Here is an 18,847-nt window from a genome sequence, read left to right as displayed (position 1 = left end):
GATGGACTCAGAGGAATTGGAATAAAGTCATCTTCAGTGATGAATCCCGATTTAATCTTCGATTTGCTGATGGTAGGGCGAGGGTGTGGAGGCGCCGTGATGAACGTTACGCCCAGTGTTGTGTACAGGAACATGACAGATTTCGAGGCGGAAGTGTCATGGTGTGGGGTGCTTTCTGTGGCAATGCACGTTCCAGGCTTCTTGTCATCCGTTGCAACCTCAACGCTGCTGCTTACCGCGACCAGGTACTGGGACCAGAACTTCTGCCTTTTATGGCAGCACATGGACCCGGTTTGATCTTCCAACACGACAATGCCAAACCCCACACAGCAATTTTGACAAGGAATTTCCTTCAGAATGCGGGAGTCAACGTCATGGGCTGGCCGTCAAGGTCTCCCGACCTCAATCCTATCGAACACGTCTGGGATGCTCTTGGAAGAAGTCTGCGCACTCTCCAGAACCAACCACAGAATTTGCAAGATCTTGGCACCATTTTGCAGCAACAATGGCGTCGTCTTCCCAATCATGTGTTCACAAGCATCACAAGGTCCATGCGGAGGCGCTGTGTGGCAGTTGTCAACGCACAGGGTGGCCATACACGCTACTGAACTTGTGTGCCATCAGATTCTCGTGCTTGGGACTTATGATTTAAACTGTTGATGTTATTACCGAATACCGTAGGTGCTTGGAACAAATTATGGTTACCACCGTTAATTAAAATCCTTCTTTGGACATTAATGATTACAAATTACCTTCTCTGATACATTTGTCCGTTGTATATCATATATGGGATTACTTTTAAAAATGTGAAGTTTGTAATTTGACTCGGTATATGTAGGTTTGTTCACAGGACGTTGATCTTTCTGAAGCATTGTTTTAACACAACAGCCGATAATCCCTAAGTTTACTCGGCTCCGATCGCCATATTTAAAAATTATTCCGCGAGATAAGTTTCAGCTCTAGTGACCAACTGCGAGAGTATGCTTCTTTCCCGGGAATACCTCTGCCTTCTGGCTTCAAACGAACGGAGCATTTATTTTGTAATCTAGGCTTACATACATACACACACGCACGCACACACATATATAAATACACTCAGATAATTTACATTCATACATGTAATCATAGTATTACATACAGCCATACATACCATGCATACACACAGCCATGTAACCATAGGTACAAACTGAATAGGAAGCGTGTGTATTGATCTGTTGTCTTAATCACTACAACAATACAATACAATACAATACAATATAGTTTATTAAAGTCTCACCATTTGTACAGCAGGGGTTTAAATAAAGCATTTTAAATATCTAAAAACTTAAAAGTACAAATGCCACCCAAGGGGGTTACGAGAGACTATATCTTACACAAATGTAAGTGCTTTATAAAATAATGTAAAATGAGATAAAATTGTACATAGTATTATAATCATAGTCATAATTTAGGAATATAAATATTAAGAATGTAAATGATAAGGTAAACAGTTAAATATATTGTTAAATTATACATAAAATAATTTTCTACGCATAAACATTTTGAAGCACATGCTTCCTAATAGTGGTAGGTTACAATGGTTATTTAAAATGGTGATATCTACAGGCGTAGGATAGAACATATTCTTAAGATAAGATGTGCATAAAAGGGACAGTGTAAAAGAAAGTGGGTTTCGTCTTCAACTTGGTCTGTACAATATTTACAAAAGCGTTGTGTAGCCGGGATAGGAGGGGAGCAGTATCGGCCCGTTTCAATCTCCAGTTTTAGGGAACCACATCTCAGGCAAGAAAGTATCCATCGCTGGTATCTTGGGAGTCGAGTGTAACTCTCAGTGATCAACTCAGTCTTAAAAAGTTTGAAAGTTTTTAACTTTGGTGTTGACTGGACGCTGTCTTTCCATCGCTGTTTGTCAATGGAGACAAGTTTGGATAAAATGCTATTTAAAACCCATGGAGATGACTTATCAGAGGTATTTAGCAAATCTGTCAACTCCAGATCACTGTAGATACGTTGCAGCTTTTCTCCCAGGACTTTCCTCTTGTAAGTGACCACTGGTGGATCCTGTAGGTCAGTCTTGTCGTGGGCATTCGTTGTAACCTACACCACAGTCGGGCAGCCTCCATATACAGTTTAGACTGACAGTCCAACCACCCCATATCTCCTCGAACGGCGGTGTTACATGTATTTCTTGAAACTCCGAGGAAGACACGGCATGCTCTGTTCTGTATAGTGTACACTTCTTTATACTTGTTAACTCCCCACAGACCAGAACCATAGGTTAAAACAGGTTGAACGATGCTTTCATAAAGTCGGGTAAAAACATCAAAGTGCATATCACCGCAGGTGTAAAACTTGTGACAAAGATATCCTAGAGCACGTGAAGCAGATTTGACCAGTTCTTTAACAGCATAGCGTAAGTCACAATGCACGTGTAGCCACAAACCTAGATAACGGTAGCTGTCTGCGTAATCGAGTGTCACATGGCCACAGTGGAAAGTCCCGTTATGTTGAGGCACGCTTTTCCTCCTGAAATGTACAACGCTCGTCTTGCTTGCGTTTATGCTGACTCGCCACTTCTTTGTCCACAGATAAAGTATATTCAATAACATCTGAAGACTTTCAGGATCAGAGCTGAGTAAAACAATGTCGTCTGCATATAATAAAACGGAAACATTAAAATTGTCAATCTGTATACCGCAGTTGCTCTCTTTCAACTCCTCAGCAAGATCGTTAATGTATATAGCGAACAGCGTGGGTGATAAAACACATCCTTGCTTCAAACCAGATTCAACAGGGAAGGTGTCTGTCTCATAGTTGTTTACTTGCACAGAACATAGAACGTTGTCATACAGCGATCTGATAGCTTGGGGAATATTGCCTGATATGCCATAGTCCATGAGCTTAAACCACAACAAGTCTCTATTTACAGAATCAAATGCCTTCTTAAAATCGATGAAACAAGTATAAGTAGTTTTTTGCTGTTTTTTCTGTTATTTACAATACTATATAAACTATATACATGATCAAGGCAGGACCGTCCTCTTCTAAAACCGTTTTGCTCGTCGACCAATATGTCCCGGGACTCGAGATATTTACACAATCTGTGATTGATGACGTCAGCGTATATCTTGGAGGGTATAGATAAAATGGTTAGTGGTCTGTAGCTTAGAGGGTCACGTGGGTCGGCGTCTTTACTCTTCTTGGGAATGGGATTTATTTTACCATGGTTCCAGATGCTCGGCACATTACCGTACTAAAACTGTGGGAGACGAGTTGATACATTAACTCAGCACAAACATCATTTTTGAGTACAACGCTCGGAATGTTATCAAGTCCCACCGCCTTTCCAACCTTAGTTCGATTAATAGCACTCTCTTCTTCTTCCCTAGAGATCGGGTCATTCAGGACAGGAATGGTCTCTGATTCTACTTGAATGTTGCTCAACTTCTGTTGCACATTAGATGTTCGTCGTTAAAATCCCCAGAATCACTTGTAGGGTTGTACAAAGATCTATAATCGTCCTCCCATCTCTGCAGAAGGGAGGGCGCGTCAGAGCTCACAACTTCAAGGGGAATAAAACTTTTTCTGTCATTACCAGTCTCTATTTTCCCTAAATCTCTCCAAAAGTCTTTATTCCCATCATTAAGTAACTGAGAAAGTTCATCTTTTTTCTTCTGTTGGTAATCTCGCTTAGCTCTCTTCACACTTTTATCGAACAGTCGGCGAACGGCACAGAAATCCTCTTCCTTTTAGATTTTAATTGTGTATTTCCTTTACACTTTAACCAAAGTTTCTCTTTCCTACAGACGTCATGACCCATCAAAAGTGTTAGTCGGCATGCATCAAATCTTTATAACCGGTGAGATTGTGATAGCTGTCACGCCTGACTTATTTGTCGGAATGACACGTCTGAAAACACGGGGTGAACCGTAACACAGTAATTCGGGGTAATGATTTTTTGTGCTATAGAATCAAAGTACCGTTGTGCTGCATGTATATGGAGTACATATATCTTAAGATGATGTGTCATTCCTTATTCAGTACGATTTATGGCATAAGTATATACATTTAAAAGTAGACACATGCTAACAACAATAATAATGACAGAGAGATAAATAAACGCAGGTCGGGTAAGTATCATTACCTTTGTTTAATTATAAGTTGCCATTTTTTAAACATTTGTTCATAAGGTGAAAGAAATGATGGTACAGAAAAAAGACTAGCAATAAACACTATAACCGTGATGCAATCGCGTTATTTAATACAATCCACGAAGAACAATATATAGGGCGTCTTTTTACTATTTATTCCGTATTTGATATCAATAATTTATTTATGGATACAAAAGAATCACAAATTTTATTTGATTTTATCATTAAATGTTTATTAATATCGCAAATCGGTTTTTAGATATCAATAACTGAATTTATCATCAAATAATGTATTTTATCATCTAAAAAAATCGAATATGGTATTGTATCTATAGCCTTCGTCTCCGTGAACTTTATGCCCATTTTTTAAAAATGCGTGAAGATAAGAACAGTATCGTAACATTTACATATATAGTCATATTCAGATGATGTCTCATAATAAGTAAGGGCAAACTTCTTCCCGTTGTTTAATCAGTGTTCCTCCTGGCTATGAATGTGGAACTTTGGGGCTACATATGTCTCTTGTTATCATTGTATTTTAATGTAATTTGAATATTATTATTTACTATCGTACTCACTTCATGTTTTAAAGGGCGCATGTTTCTAGGTTTGTCAGCACCATACCCGTGCTCGTGGGTTTCACCGAAGTGGTAAACGTCTGAGACCTGAATCACTTCGGGCTTTCCTCCCACATTAAGCTGACACGCCGTGATATAACTCGAATACTGTTAAAAGGGGCGTTAAACCCAACTCACTCACTCATGTTTTAAATGCGACTTCATGTCTTAATGAGACCTGTCACCACAAATTACGATTATTGCTTGTTAGCTCAACACCACAATTGACAAATACTCTAAAATATATGATGTACGTTGAAAAAATATATATTGTAAATGCCAAAATGATGTATCTAGATCAGGTAGAAGATATATTGACAGTAGCGCTGGGAATGTATTCAGCAAGCCCGTGAAAACAACACTGCTTTAGCTCAATGTTAACCTCTCCATGCAGCCATTATGCAACGGCCATCTTACACACAACCCCGCCCGTGAAAACAACACTGCTTTAGCTCAATGTTAACCTCTCCATGCAGCCATTATGCAACGGCCATCTTACACACAACCCCGCGCTCACGCCTACAGGTCTCTTTTTGTGATACGGTAATTAGTAGAACCCTCTCACTCAAGTGTATCCTCCATGAAAAACCTACTCTCATAAATTTAAATGCTGCCCTTTCCCATCGTCATGGCTATAGAGCTGAGACAAAGAGACCCAACCATCATAAAGTAATTAGATGCCATAAAAAACAATGCTCTGCCAAACCTCATGAACATGATCACTGAAAGTCGTACTACAGACGTTTAATGTCAAAACACAAAAAACAACATTTAACATGATAATGAATTCTCTTAATACCATCGCAAAACATCATGTAGTAGTCACAACGGTACTCATATTTTCCAACAAAATCACATCTAAAATGAGACATCAGCAAGTACATATAATAAAATGTGTATTAACCTTTTTCGTCAGGAAATAACAAAATTATCTCATTGTTACCACCTCCAAGTTCAGTTACTCACGGGTCCTCCTTTGGTCAAAAGTTTGTTACCCCTGTAATGAGTGTGACACGCGTTGCACACGAGTGACGAACGGGGTGCACACCCGTGTTCAAAGCGTTGCACACGGGTATCACACGCGTGGCGGACGGGTTCCACACGAGTTACCAACTGGGTGCACACGGGTTGCGTACCGCGTTGCCCATGCGTGTAAGGGGAATGGACTTCTAGGCAGTAGTGTAGCTGTGGAACGAACAGTCAATACTCGATTAGTTTGGTATATGGAAACTAATAATCGTATTACCAACATTCCGTTACATTTCTGTTCAAATCGTGCTACTATTAACCGTCTAGTAGGTTTGGAATATTTTATAAAAATGCCTTTGTAAATAAACGCCATACAGTATCTAACTTTTCTATTTAGAAAAGAACCCATACCGCATGATACCACATGATAACATAATACCACATGGAAGCATGGCATTCTGAATGGACGCTTGCCTCATTTTATATTCATGTGAGAGACAGCTGCAACTGTGTCTCAACATGATTCGGAAATGGTGTTTTGAATATGGTTTGAGGTTTTCTAAATCCAAGACAAACTTGTTTTGGTTTTGGTTTGTTGTTTAACGCCGCACTCAGCAATATTCCAGCTATATGACGGCGGTCTGTAAATAATCGAGTCTGGACCACACAATCTAGTTATTTACATCATGAACATCGATCACCGCAATTGGAATCGCATCAACCAAGTCAGCGAGCCTGACCACCCGATCCCGTTACTCGCCTTTTACGACAAGCATAGTCGCCTTTTACGGCAAGCATGGGTTGCTGAAGACCTATTCTACCCCGGATCTTCACTGGGACCAGCACCTTCTACTTGCAGACAGCTAGGATGAATGGGTGTTTAATATTTGTCTTCTGGCTTATTGTGTGTCATCATATGGAAACACACAGGGTTGTTGCTTTTGCTATCAACACTGATTTTCTTGCCCCGAATAGATTATATACAATATTGTGATGTCACTGAACAAGAACTCACTCGAACTGAACATTATGTACATAGTAGAGGGCACCATGAAAGTTCAAAACAATGTTGACGAGGGGCCGCTTGCTTCAGGAAGCACGAACGCCGCTGGATACTCAATAAACGTGACATTATGTATTGCAAGGACAATTCGTCTGGTGCCATAATTGAGTCATGGGTCAATTTTGACTTACTCGAACGAAAAGCCGGATTGAATGTTGGCCATCTCATGGGAAATAGGTTCCTCATGCTTACAAGTACTTTTTATGCTAATAGATGAAACACGTGGCTGCAAAATAGGCATAAAACTTTAACATGGCAGTTATTAGAACTCTGAGGCTCATTTCGGTTTGACGAATTAACACGTGAATGTCTGATGAGAATAATTCTGGTATCTTTGCTACCTGATAAAAACGTAATTTTAGTCTCTTAGGCGCTTAGTTTGAGATGGACGTTTGTAACTCTGGCAGCTGTTTGAAGTGTCCGCTTTGGAAACACAAATTGAATTAATATATATTCTCGCAATTTGAGCCATGTTCAATTACAGTCTTGTCCTATGTCAGCAATCAAATTTATTTAAAATATCGATACCACAAGCCCATTACAAGGATAGGTAAATGTATGGAACAATTCAGCTGAGTTTGACCAGATTTGACCAACTTTGCACAGCGAACTGCGACACATGATGTGGCGTACCCGCCGGTAAGAAATGAAAGTACATGGTGTATATTTCTACGTATATTCATCTTCGGTCAGTGTTGTTCATTCCACGCACTGAATGGAATGTTTTAATCTTTATGACACTTAGGAATGGTATCCATTTTCAAATTGTTGTGGAATTCCATCACGGAATATTTTGATGGACGGTGGTACCAATCTGCTTTTTCACAGTCTCCGTGAAGAACACCTACACCAGGTACAGAAACAAACCCGAACGGAAGGTAGAAAATAAGTGAATGAAAACATTTTCAGTACAGAAACATTTATGAACTTGTTCAAACAAAATTTGAGGTTAAGTTCATAAAAATATTAAAAAATCGTAAAACAACTTAATGGCGATGCAGATGCCAATCATAGATAAAGAGGTGGACGGTAGATTGAATTCTGTGTAACCCTACATCTACTCACAATCGAATAGGTTCTACAGCACAATACAAAGATAGTTTTCAAATTGCTGGTACTTAATGCATCTTTATTGTATTTGGGAATGTTAATAAAAACACAACGAATATACAGATAACACGCACCATATGGTCATGTCCCTACAAGTAATATCCTCAAACTTTAAGGAGTGCCAGTCTGATTTACATGGTGTGCCAAGACATTACTGAGATGGAACGCGAATATTATTACGAAGCTGACGGAGCTTATTATGTCGGAGCTTGTGTTCTTATGTCCAATGCGTGGGTAACGTATATGAGAAAAGAGATTATTATTTAAGGTTTTGTAATTCAGGAAATTGGAATGAACAATGATAACTTTATGTCTACATAATGAATTTAAACGTTCTTTCTGAGTGGTATTTATGATAAAATATACATTCTGTTCTTCCCTAACCCTCCAATAAACTATTAGAAGATGAGTTTCACTTAAGCAGGTGTCTGACAGAGGAAGCTAGAACTGAAAATAGAACAGTCGTAGGTTCTATATATCATATTTTCGAAAGGGGCCGTATATCCGCAACTCTGTTGCGCTTGGGGATATCCACTAGCCCATACGTTGTTGCTGTCCATGAGGGCGCCGTTGGTCCAGTAGAGTTTCCCATCAGCGGCACTTCGGGTGATACCCACAAATAGAGAGTTGGCCACGTTCTGCAGCAAGCGTTTCCTGTCTGTAAAGAAAGAAGGAGAGCAATTTCAGTTTCTAGTTACTTCTATAGTTTATAATGATCAAGGCATCGTGTAAATGATGGCAGGATGTGGCAACCAACCACGTTCAGAGTGGTTCAAATGATTCACAAAGCAGGTGAGTCGAAATGGGGTTTAACGTCGCGTCCAAGATTATTGCACTTATATAGCGACGTGCATGTACGTGTGTGTGTTTGTGTGTTTGTGTGGCTGCTTGTACTAGTCCGGACTGATGCCGATTTATAGTGCTAGTTCACTGAGATACCATGCCGCAGTTTTAACATGAATACCCCACTCAGACACAGTATACTGACTCCGAGCCGACCAGTCCTTGTTTTAGCCCCTTAATGCCGAGCGCCAGACAGGGTAACAACAAGTACCATCTTTTAACGTCTTTTGGTATGACGCGGCCGGGGATCAAACCCCGGACCTTCCGCTCTCCGTGCGTACGCTCTACCACTAGACCACGGAGGCGGTCGATTCACAAAGAAAGAATAGTAGTGGGTGAGTTTAGGTGTTAAACTGCGTGTCATATGGGGAATGTCAGAAGGGAGGAAGGGCCCAGACGTTTACAGGTTTCGTGATATCCACGAGCACCGATGTAGTGTTGACCAACCTAGACATTTTAGCAGGACAAAACTGAGATTAAGATCAGCGATCGTAGGTTTCTACTAGGCTTAATGAATCATGGGCGCCTTTACGACTAATCATCGATCTCATTCGACCATACATATAAAATATTTTTGAACTTTAAATATTTTTGGTAACTATTTAAACTTGTTGGAATGAAACAAATTGATGCACGCAAATTGAATACGTTAATTAAGTACAAAAAGGTACGCTAAAACTTTCATATATCATTACATGGCATGCCGACCACATGCAGTCGAGAAAGATACAATTACACGATAGCCTACTCTAATAATACAATTTCTGACTACACAATAGTATGCCTATATCATCACCGTCTAGGAACATCGTCACTGCGTCGAATCGTTCCTGTGTGTCCAGTGACGCTATATCGCCTCCATTCTGTATGCATATTGTGCGAGCCTCATTCCAGTATTTGTTGGTGTCATGGTATGTGTACATGACTGGTCCCGTTACAGGAGCTGCCACAGTCGTCGTAGTTGTAGTTGGGATTGTAGTGGTGGTTGTAGTGGTGGTTGTAGTGGTGGTTGTAGTGGTAGTGGTTGTGGTTGTAGTGGTGGGAAGTGTTGTAGTGGTGGTTGTAGTGGTAGTGGTTGTGGTTGTGGTTGTAGTAGTGGGAAGTGTTGTAGTTGTGACAGTAGTTGTTGGAGCTGCAGTCGTGGTTTGGGTTGTCGTAGTTGTTGGAGTAGCAGTTGTTGTTGGAGCAGCAGTTGCTGTTGAAGCAGCAGTTGTTGTTGGAGCAGCAGTTGTTGTTGAAGCAGCAGTTGTTGTTGGGGCAGCAGTTGTTGAAACTGCAGTTGTTGTTAGAGCAGCAGTTGTTAAATCTAAATAGAAATGTTTATATTTGTTTTAGAACAATATAATCATTTTAAGTGTATCGTTTCGTCATGGGTATCGGTTACACAAATTGCAAAGGTTTGTAAAAGAAATAGAAGTTATGAAATAGAGGAATAAACATTTTATTTAGCGAACCTGTCACAGTCGTCGTAGTTGTAGTAGTGGACGTAGTGGTGGTGGTTGTAGTTGAAGTGGTAGGAGCTGTTGGAACTGCAGTTGTTGGAGCAGCAGTTGTTGAATCTAAACAGAAACGTTTATATTTGTTTAAGAACCATATTTGAGTGTACCGTTTCGTTATGGATATCAATTACATGTATTGTAAAAGTTTTTAAAAGAAGTAGTAGTTGTTCCTTTTTTTATTACTAGAATCTGTCATACATGGACAATTGAATACAATTTGCGATATATGATATTGTGATCACCAGAGTCAGTGGTTTTGAACAGTATTTCATTTGTAGGGGAAACTAGGCGTCGTGCCGGTCTTTGACAAAAATTATTACCACTTTTGTAAAGCCCGTGAGCAGGGGAATGGTGCTGACATACAGCGAAACATAATCCCAACAAACCGGTTTCGAACCTTCAATAACAGATTTCTTGTTGGCCTGCACTACGCGGTGCATAGCGACAGGGGCGACCTTGGCCGCCATTTATCACATGCTGGATCATTCATCGAAAATGACGGCAGTGAACACGATATTATCAATAATCGAGATCTATATTGTAATAAAACGAGTCTTACTTTGCGGAAAATATGAAGAGTTTTGGGAAATGTCTGTTGAAGGCATGTTGACGGTAAACATGCTTTGCAAATCCTGCAATTGACCGAAATCTCAACTGCAATCTACAAACCGGATGTCGATTTCGTTACGCGATTTTTATCGGGGCTGTTTACAGACTCATTAGTCCAGCCAAAACATAACTCCATAATTCCAGCCTATTTCGGCAAGGGTGGAAACTGGACTTGTATAGTCAGTTAACTTCTTTGCCTCGGGAAGATGGATCGAGGCTCAGGTACTTGATATCAGAAACATACTGCAGTCCCACAAAACAAGGTAAATTTCATACGTTGCCATGAACAAGGGAAGATATGAAGGTGTTGCCTACATTCCCTATTAACTGTAATGTTGTTTCATTGTACCTAATGCAGAACTATACAACAAAGCTTCATGATCAGGTAGCAATGTGGATTTGGGGTTTACTTTCAGAGCAGATGGATATATGGTAATATATATGTAATATCTTGGGTACAAAACTGCCCGTTGTTTTGCGACAAAAGGGCCCGTAGTATTGCGACTCACGTTTGTCAACAAGTACGTTATGTTTAGATTACTATGAACTAGTTTCATATTCCACTTATCATGAGAATGATCAAACATTAAAACGTACTGATTTCACAATATCTGATACTGGGCGAAAAGCTGTTATTCACCGATCAGTCAGCAAAATGTACAAATACTCAGCAACAAAAGTTCCTGTGACACGATATAAAACGAGAACCTGATCAAAGTAAACACACACATTTGAAAGTATTCATATTTTCAAAAAGACAATGGACCAGTAAAACAAGTTTACACATGTAATGACACATGTCGAGCACAGAAATAACGTTATAATTAGAGAAAGATGCTTAAGCAGAATTGTCAATTCACACGCCAGTAGTAGCGTCTGTGTCCTCCTCTCGCTTGAATGCAAGCACAGTATTGTGTGATGGCATCCCATATCTCCACCAGCCTGTCTCTCAGTTCCTGTACTGTAGTCGGAGCATGTTATAAACATCGGGGACGGCGGTCTATTTCATCCCACATGCGTTCAATTGGAGGACAATCCGGGGAGCGAGCAGGCCATGGGATCACATTCACGTTGTTCTGTCCAAGTGTTTGTTGAACAATCCGGGGTCAGGCGTTGTCATGCTGAAAAATCATGCCAGGTCCATGTTGATTGAAAAACGGCACAACGATAGGCTGGATGACCTCGTCACGGTAACTCTGACCATTCACATTGCCATTGATCACTTGCCAACGAGTTCTCTGTATCTCGGTGATTCCTCCACACACCATAACACTGCCTGCTCCGAAACGGTCTTCCTCCACAACACAGTTCTGAACGTAACGTTCAGCGCGACGTCGGGATACTTGTATTCGTCTATCGCCGTGGGAGAGGTGAAAACGAGACTCGTCTTTGAACAGAACCTGTCTCCAATGAACTGCCGTCCAACGCACTCGATGTCTACACCACTGCAGACGCAATCGGCTGTGATTGTTGGTCAGAATTGGGCGTCTGGCTGGTCTCCTCGCAACAATCCCGTCACGTCGAAGACGGCGACGTACAGTCTGTGCCGATATTCGACAAAGGCCAGGGATGGTTCTCGCAGTGATTGTTGCAGGTTGGAACTGATTTCGGAAAAAGGTGGTTAGAATCCAACGGACACTCGTTACGGGGTACCTGCGGCTCTTTGGTCAGTCTCTGACAGTGTTTGTTTGCTGCATCCGCTGCCATAACGTCTAAATGGTGTTTATGTGTACGTTCAACCGCCTAGCAACTTCACGCTGCCACGTTCCTGACTGGACCATACCAACTGCTCTCAAACGGTCATTTTCAGATAAGCGTGGCATCTCCAAACTTCAAATTATGATTACAATTTGATGTTTTTTCGTGTTGCAGTTGTCAAGACAAGCAGAAAAAAGCATACCGAATCCCTACAACACGCGTGCTTTTATACCCTGCTTTGCATCATCAATTGCATGATTGCTGCACGAAAGACACTTTTTACCTCCAGGTCATTATTTTCTGCTGAGGTTGCGTTTGTGCTACATATTCTCATATTTGTCTATCCGACGTGAATACTAGAAAGGTTTTTCTTGTGTTCAACTGATTGGAAATGAGTGTCACAGGAACTTTTGTTGTTGAGTATAGATACATCTATCATCCATACCACAGTCACCAATATGTCAAGTCTCGCTACGTGTTGGTTAGGCCTTTAGGATGTCAGCAGCTGTTGATAAATTTCGATGTTAACTCTACTTATACATGCATCAGGAACGCTGGTTATAGATGACAGATACCTAGCAAGAGCCCAGAAGGAGCTGCCCACTGTGCTTGCAGATCATGGTCCTACTAGTTTGAAGGTGAAAGGGGGTTGGCGTTGGAGCAAATACCGATCGGTTCTTGTCATCAAGCAACTTCCAAGAAGGCTAATCATACACCCGGGGTCAAAGCTGGACACCATCTGTACGAAGATATTCACGTTATTATACACTTGTCTTCGCCTCTCTCACTCCACACTGATATTGTCTTGGATGCATCCTCGTAGGGTATGACGAGGTGCCAACAATGTCTGTAAGGTCGAAACAGCAAGGAAGATTGTAAATCGCGCGAAAAAACTAAGTGGTCAGACAAAACCACATTGACCCAAATGTACAGCAGAGATAATGTGCAAGCATACATAAGCACATCATAAGGGATGCCATCCACGTTTATACATTGTAATGCAGGTTGTGTACACTTGTGAGCACAGGGCGGGCCCAAGGAAATTCCAAATAGTGGAGACCAACATATGTTATGGATGCGGGCGCTATAGTAGCGCCGGTGTCGTGGTTTGAGTGAGCACAATCCATATTACCGGGCAAAAGTCTCAGCCTCAAGTCTTGTCTGCTCAGAGTCCAGCAGAAAGAGTGTTAGCTTGTCTGCTTAGAGTACAGCAGAGAGGTGTAAAATGTGTAAGCTGCACTCTACTGACACCGCAGTAGTTATCCACCTTTTTGCATGGCGCCCACTTCGTCCATCCACAACTTGGCCTCTCTCCCAACATATTTACCTTCTCTTGGCATTCAAGTGTATGTTCATTTCAACGGCCGTTTTCGTCACACCGGGAATCTCTCATCTAATCAACATTCCTATCAATACGACAGGTCTCTCAATAATATAACAACTTTGGCCTTGTATCTTGATACATGTTCGTGATACTTATGATCTGTCAATAGGGCTAATAAGTGATAAAAGTGCGAAACTACGAGGGCTGAATGACTATCTCGACACAACATGTAGGAGAGGGCATGGCAGGCTCAGTCGTCAGAAACCGGTCATCTTGGCTTCGAATTCCAGATTCCCCTGCTTACGTTTCTAGTTTGTCAGCTTCAATCTGTGTTCATTGGTATCACCAAAATTGTAAACATCTAAGACCCGCAAAAACATATATAATTAGAAAAGCACATGTGAGGTTCATTTCGCTAGTCTATAGGATAACATAGGATACAATTATATGTACGTTTATTCGACTCATATGAGCCTGCAGTGCAGTGAACAGACCCAACAGTCAATAACATGCAAACAGAGATACAGTCGACTCAGTTCCCCAAATCGCACCTTCTCTCACAACCCTCATCCAAAACCAACAGCCTCACGACGTCACATGGTGATTATATCACAATGTCCTAGAATCTATATACATACACAACATAGAATATATCAAATACAAGGATGCCAACAAACGTCGAGACATAACCCCGCAAGTGATAATGTGTGGAATGCAGAAATAAAGTTTACACTGGATATTAATGTTGAACGTACAAGAACACCGATTATTCCCTGTGAGGAAAGAAAGTGTATTGTTTACGCGCACACTACTGGCATGCCTCTCTTGTAACTTCATTGTTTTTTCCTAAAATCACGAAACGACTTAATGTTGATTCAATCTTCCTTATTTTGTGTAATCGTTGCCGCTGAGTTTCAATATTCTTTGTGCATTTGTTCGATAATAAGGTACTGAACAGGGTCGATAGTGAGAAGTGTTTTCAATCTCTGAGTGTAGAGACTTCTGAAAGATGATCGATTCTGGTTTTGTTAGCAAGTGAAGAAAGATATATTCAACCCTACCACTCCATGGTGCAACATAACATTTTATATTAAACTGCAGAGTGCTAAATTACCCAGTTTATTGACGAGGAGACAGGCCAATAGGTAGTATGGAAACAAGGTAAATCCATCGTCTCCAGTTCTCCCTGATATCTCTGTTTCAAAGTTTATTTTTATTGCTTTTTATCAGATCTTTATGTAACAACAGGCAAATGGTGAGAGTCGTCACGTCTTTATGTAGCATTGTAAGGTCTGACAACAGGCAAATGGTGACAGTCGTCACGTCTTAATGTAGCATTGTTAGGTCTGACAATAGGCAAATGGTGAGAGTCGTCACGTCTTTATGTAGCATTGTAAGGTCTGACAATAGGCAAATGGTGAGAGTTGTCACGTCTTTATGTAGCATTGTAAGGTCTGACAACAGGCAAATGGTGAGAGTCGTCACGTCTTTATGTAGCATTGTAAGGTCTGACAACAGGCAAATGGTGACAGTCGTCACGTCTTTATGTAGCATTGTAAGGTCTGACAACAGGCAAATGGTGACAGTCGTCACGTCTTTATGTAGCATTGTAAGGTCTGACAATAGGCAAACGGTGACAGTCGTCACGTCTTTATGTAGCATTGTAAGGTCTGACAACAGGCAAATGGTGAGAGTCGTCACGTCTTTATGTAGCATTGTAAGGTCTGACAACAGGCAAATGGTGACAGTCGTCACGTCTTTATGTAGCATTGTAAGGTCTGACAACAGGCAAATGGTGACAGTCGTCACGTCTTTATGTAGCATTGTAAGGTCTGAAGAGATAACGATGAGTTTTGTCATTCATGGCTGAGAAGAAAACTGAAAGTATGCAAACAATTGCTATATACGTGAAGTGGTTACAACCAACACAACAAATGACAATGACTGTATGAAACATTATTGTGATCAACGCTTTGAAGCTGCGAGTGAGTCAATAAGATGTTCTATCAAGGATTGTCTGACAGCATAATTCATAACACCGAAAAGAAAATACAGGAACTGATGAGTTGAGTGTCCTCGTTAAGGTGTACATGTACAATACCACGGCGCTGTATCTGAACGCAACATCTAATCACAATTTTACATAATGCACGTACAACACATGCACACAAAAGCCAAAATATGTTCGTCTATAGAGCTAAGCAAGTGCTAAAAAAATCTCCATTAACAGACAAAATGGCGAAAAGTGGGTACAATAGAGGAGGGGACGTCAATATCACAAGTTGTCCGAATTTGTGGCAAATCAAAACGTGTTATTTCTCGACTGTGGGACAGGTACAACAGGTGGAATTGAAAAAAAATCCTGAATGTGGTAGGCCTAAAATACGATTTCTAGAAAAGATCGTCTTCTTACATTTATGCCTTCACAACATATTCGAATCTGCTCCTGTTATCAATTCCGTACAATAATCGCAGTGTAGAAAATCGCCAGTAGGTATTGCCTTCCTATAGTATCTATGATATAAAATCAGACATCCTTTCTAAATGCAGAGTCGATTGTACAATTTCTACAATACATGAGCGTGTGTTTGTGTCTGCTAGGTGTTGGCGAAAGGGTGAATGTATCTCACCCCACCGGTACCGTCCCTCACAAACACATGCAAGGGCAAGTCAATTGTTCACTCGATAAACAAGGAAACATGTGGTACAAGTCAAAGCAGTAATTGGATCAGATATCACGTTTGTCACAGTAACTATATCTGCGGTCATCAGATATGAACCAAGGAAAGTAGTTTTTTCCGAAAGAATAAATTTTTGTTCCATTTGATATAAATGATTTGACCCAACATAGTTGGCTCTTTCTTAACACAGCTTTACCTAGCATAGGATGTTTTTGAAAACAAAATCTGTTCCCGAAAATGTTGAAAAAAATAATTTTCCCCACAGGTTTTGTCTTTGGAGAAAAAATTGTATACAGACGGAATCGTCCAACGGACTCTGATTTAAGCACGGATTTCTTTTGATATTGGAACAGATTTTACTATTTTTATTTATTGTAGTGCTATCTGACAAACGCTATTTAATGCTCGTCTCTGAAGAACTGCGCTGCCATGAGGGCAACGAGTCTTACACGTGTTTTTCTATGGTAGCGTTTTATATAAAAGAAACTATATATTCTGAGTCAAATTAAAAACTTCACATATTTAAAAGTAATCCCATATATGATATACAACGGACAAATGTATCAGAGAAGGTATTTTTCAATCATTAATGTCCAAAGAAGGATTTTAATTAACGGCGGCAAACATAATTTGTTCCAAGCACCTACGGTATTCGGTAATAACATCAACAGTTTAAATCATAAGTCCCAAGCACGAGAATCTGATGGCACACAAGTTCAGTAGCGTGTATGGCCACCATGTGCGTTGACAACTGCCACACAGCGCCTCCGCATTTACCTTGTGATGCTTGTGAACACATGATTGGGACGACGACGCCATTGTTGCTGCAAAATGGTGCCAAGATCTTGCAAATTCTGTGGTTGGTTCTGGAGAGTGCGCAGACTTCCGCCAAGAGCATCCCAGACGTGTTCGATGGGATTGAGGTCGGGAGACCTTGACGGCCAGTCCATGACGTTGACTCCCGCATTCTGAAGGAAATTCCTTGTCAAAATTGCTGTGTGGGGTCTGGCATTGTCGTGTTGGAAGATCAAACCGGGTCCATGTGTTGCCATAAAAGGCAGAAGTTCTGGTGCCAGTACCTGGTCGCGGTAAGCAGCAGCGTTGGGGTTGCCGCGGATAACAAGAAGCCTGGAACGTGCATTGCCTCAGAAAGCACCCCACACCATGACACTTCCGCCTCGAAATCTGTCAACTTCCTGTACACAACACTGGGCGTAACGTTCATGACGGCGCCTCCACACCCTCGCCCTACCATCAGCAAATCGAAGATTAAATCAGGATTCATCACTGAAGACGACTTGATTCCAATTCCTCTGAGTCCATCGTAAGTGTCGCTTTGCCCACAACTGACGTTGACGTCTGTGTAATTGAGTCAGAATCGGCCCACAGTATGGCCGTCGTGCTTGAAGGTGAGCAGTTCTCAGACGGTTTCGAACAGTTTGCGCGCTCAATCTAACCCTAAACAGTTTATTTCTGGTTGATGTAGCCGTCAAAAATCGGTTACGGAGGTGACGTAAGACAATCTGACTATCCTTTGTTTTCTTGTGTTTTTCTTTTTTTGTTTATGACTGAAAATGGCTGAAAACACGTGCGGTATTATGGCCACGTGACCAGTTGCACGTGCAAAAACACTTTTGCCACTATAGTGCTGTGCACATGATTTTGATCAGTTCACCTGCACAAAAACGGGTGTTATCTGAAGACAATACGTGACCATTACTGTTTAAATACACAATAAGGGCCAACAATGATAACTGGTCAAAATGTTAAAATTTTAGGATTGTGAAGTTTTTAATTTGGTTCAGTATATTACTTCCACTGTAATCTCCACGTCTCAAATACAATAGACTATTTTCCCTCTTTAACCAGACTTGCAAGCATGTGTAGACAAACATGTATTTATAAGTATCTAAGTTAATCTTGATGTTTGTAAAGCAATAAATCAGTATGGCCTCAAGCATATTTCCATATTTAATGAGTATCCATTCAAAAACTAACCCACAAACCATGTAGTTCTGATTCAGTATTGTATTGGGATAATCAACTGAACAGGTTTTCTTTTGAACCGAATTGTTTCCATAGATCGCACATCCACACCTCGACGGCCACAGCCGCAGACAACCTTCATCAACTCACCAGAGTATTGTGTATATTCCCTATGTTCTTGATGAAAGGTAGATACGTTCACATGTGTGAAGTTAACATGTACACTGTTGATTGTAGGCGGTAAACGGTATGGCGTGTTGTGGGTAGTTACGAACATTGTTGATTGTAGGAGGTAAA

General features: G+C 40.9%; 1 protein-coding gene across 1 annotated transcript; it reads right to left on the bottom strand.

Annotated features, from left to right (window-relative positions):
* Window positions 1-7,574: 7,574 nt before the first annotated feature.
* On the bottom strand, window positions 7,575-10,054 carry LOC124120270 (cell wall protein DAN4-like; the record flags this gene model as incomplete). Its single annotated transcript, XM_046483057.2, has 2 exons — window positions 7,575-8,568; window positions 9,550-10,054. Coding segments are annotated over 2 exons (747 nt in total), but the record flags the coding sequence as incomplete, so codon positions are not given.
* Between the last annotated feature and the right edge of the window lie 8,793 nt (window positions 10,055-18,847).

This window comes from Haliotis rufescens, unplaced genomic scaffold, assembly GCF_023055435.1.
Source record: "Haliotis rufescens isolate VD_foot unplaced genomic scaffold, xgHalRufe1.0.p SCAF_3, whole genome shotgun sequence".
In the NCBI taxonomy this organism is placed as follows: Eukaryota; Metazoa; Mollusca; class Gastropoda; order Lepetellida; family Haliotidae; genus Haliotis; species Haliotis rufescens.
The sequence above is the reverse complement of the archived record's forward strand: the minus strand, read 5'-3'. Positions and strand labels throughout refer to the sequence as shown.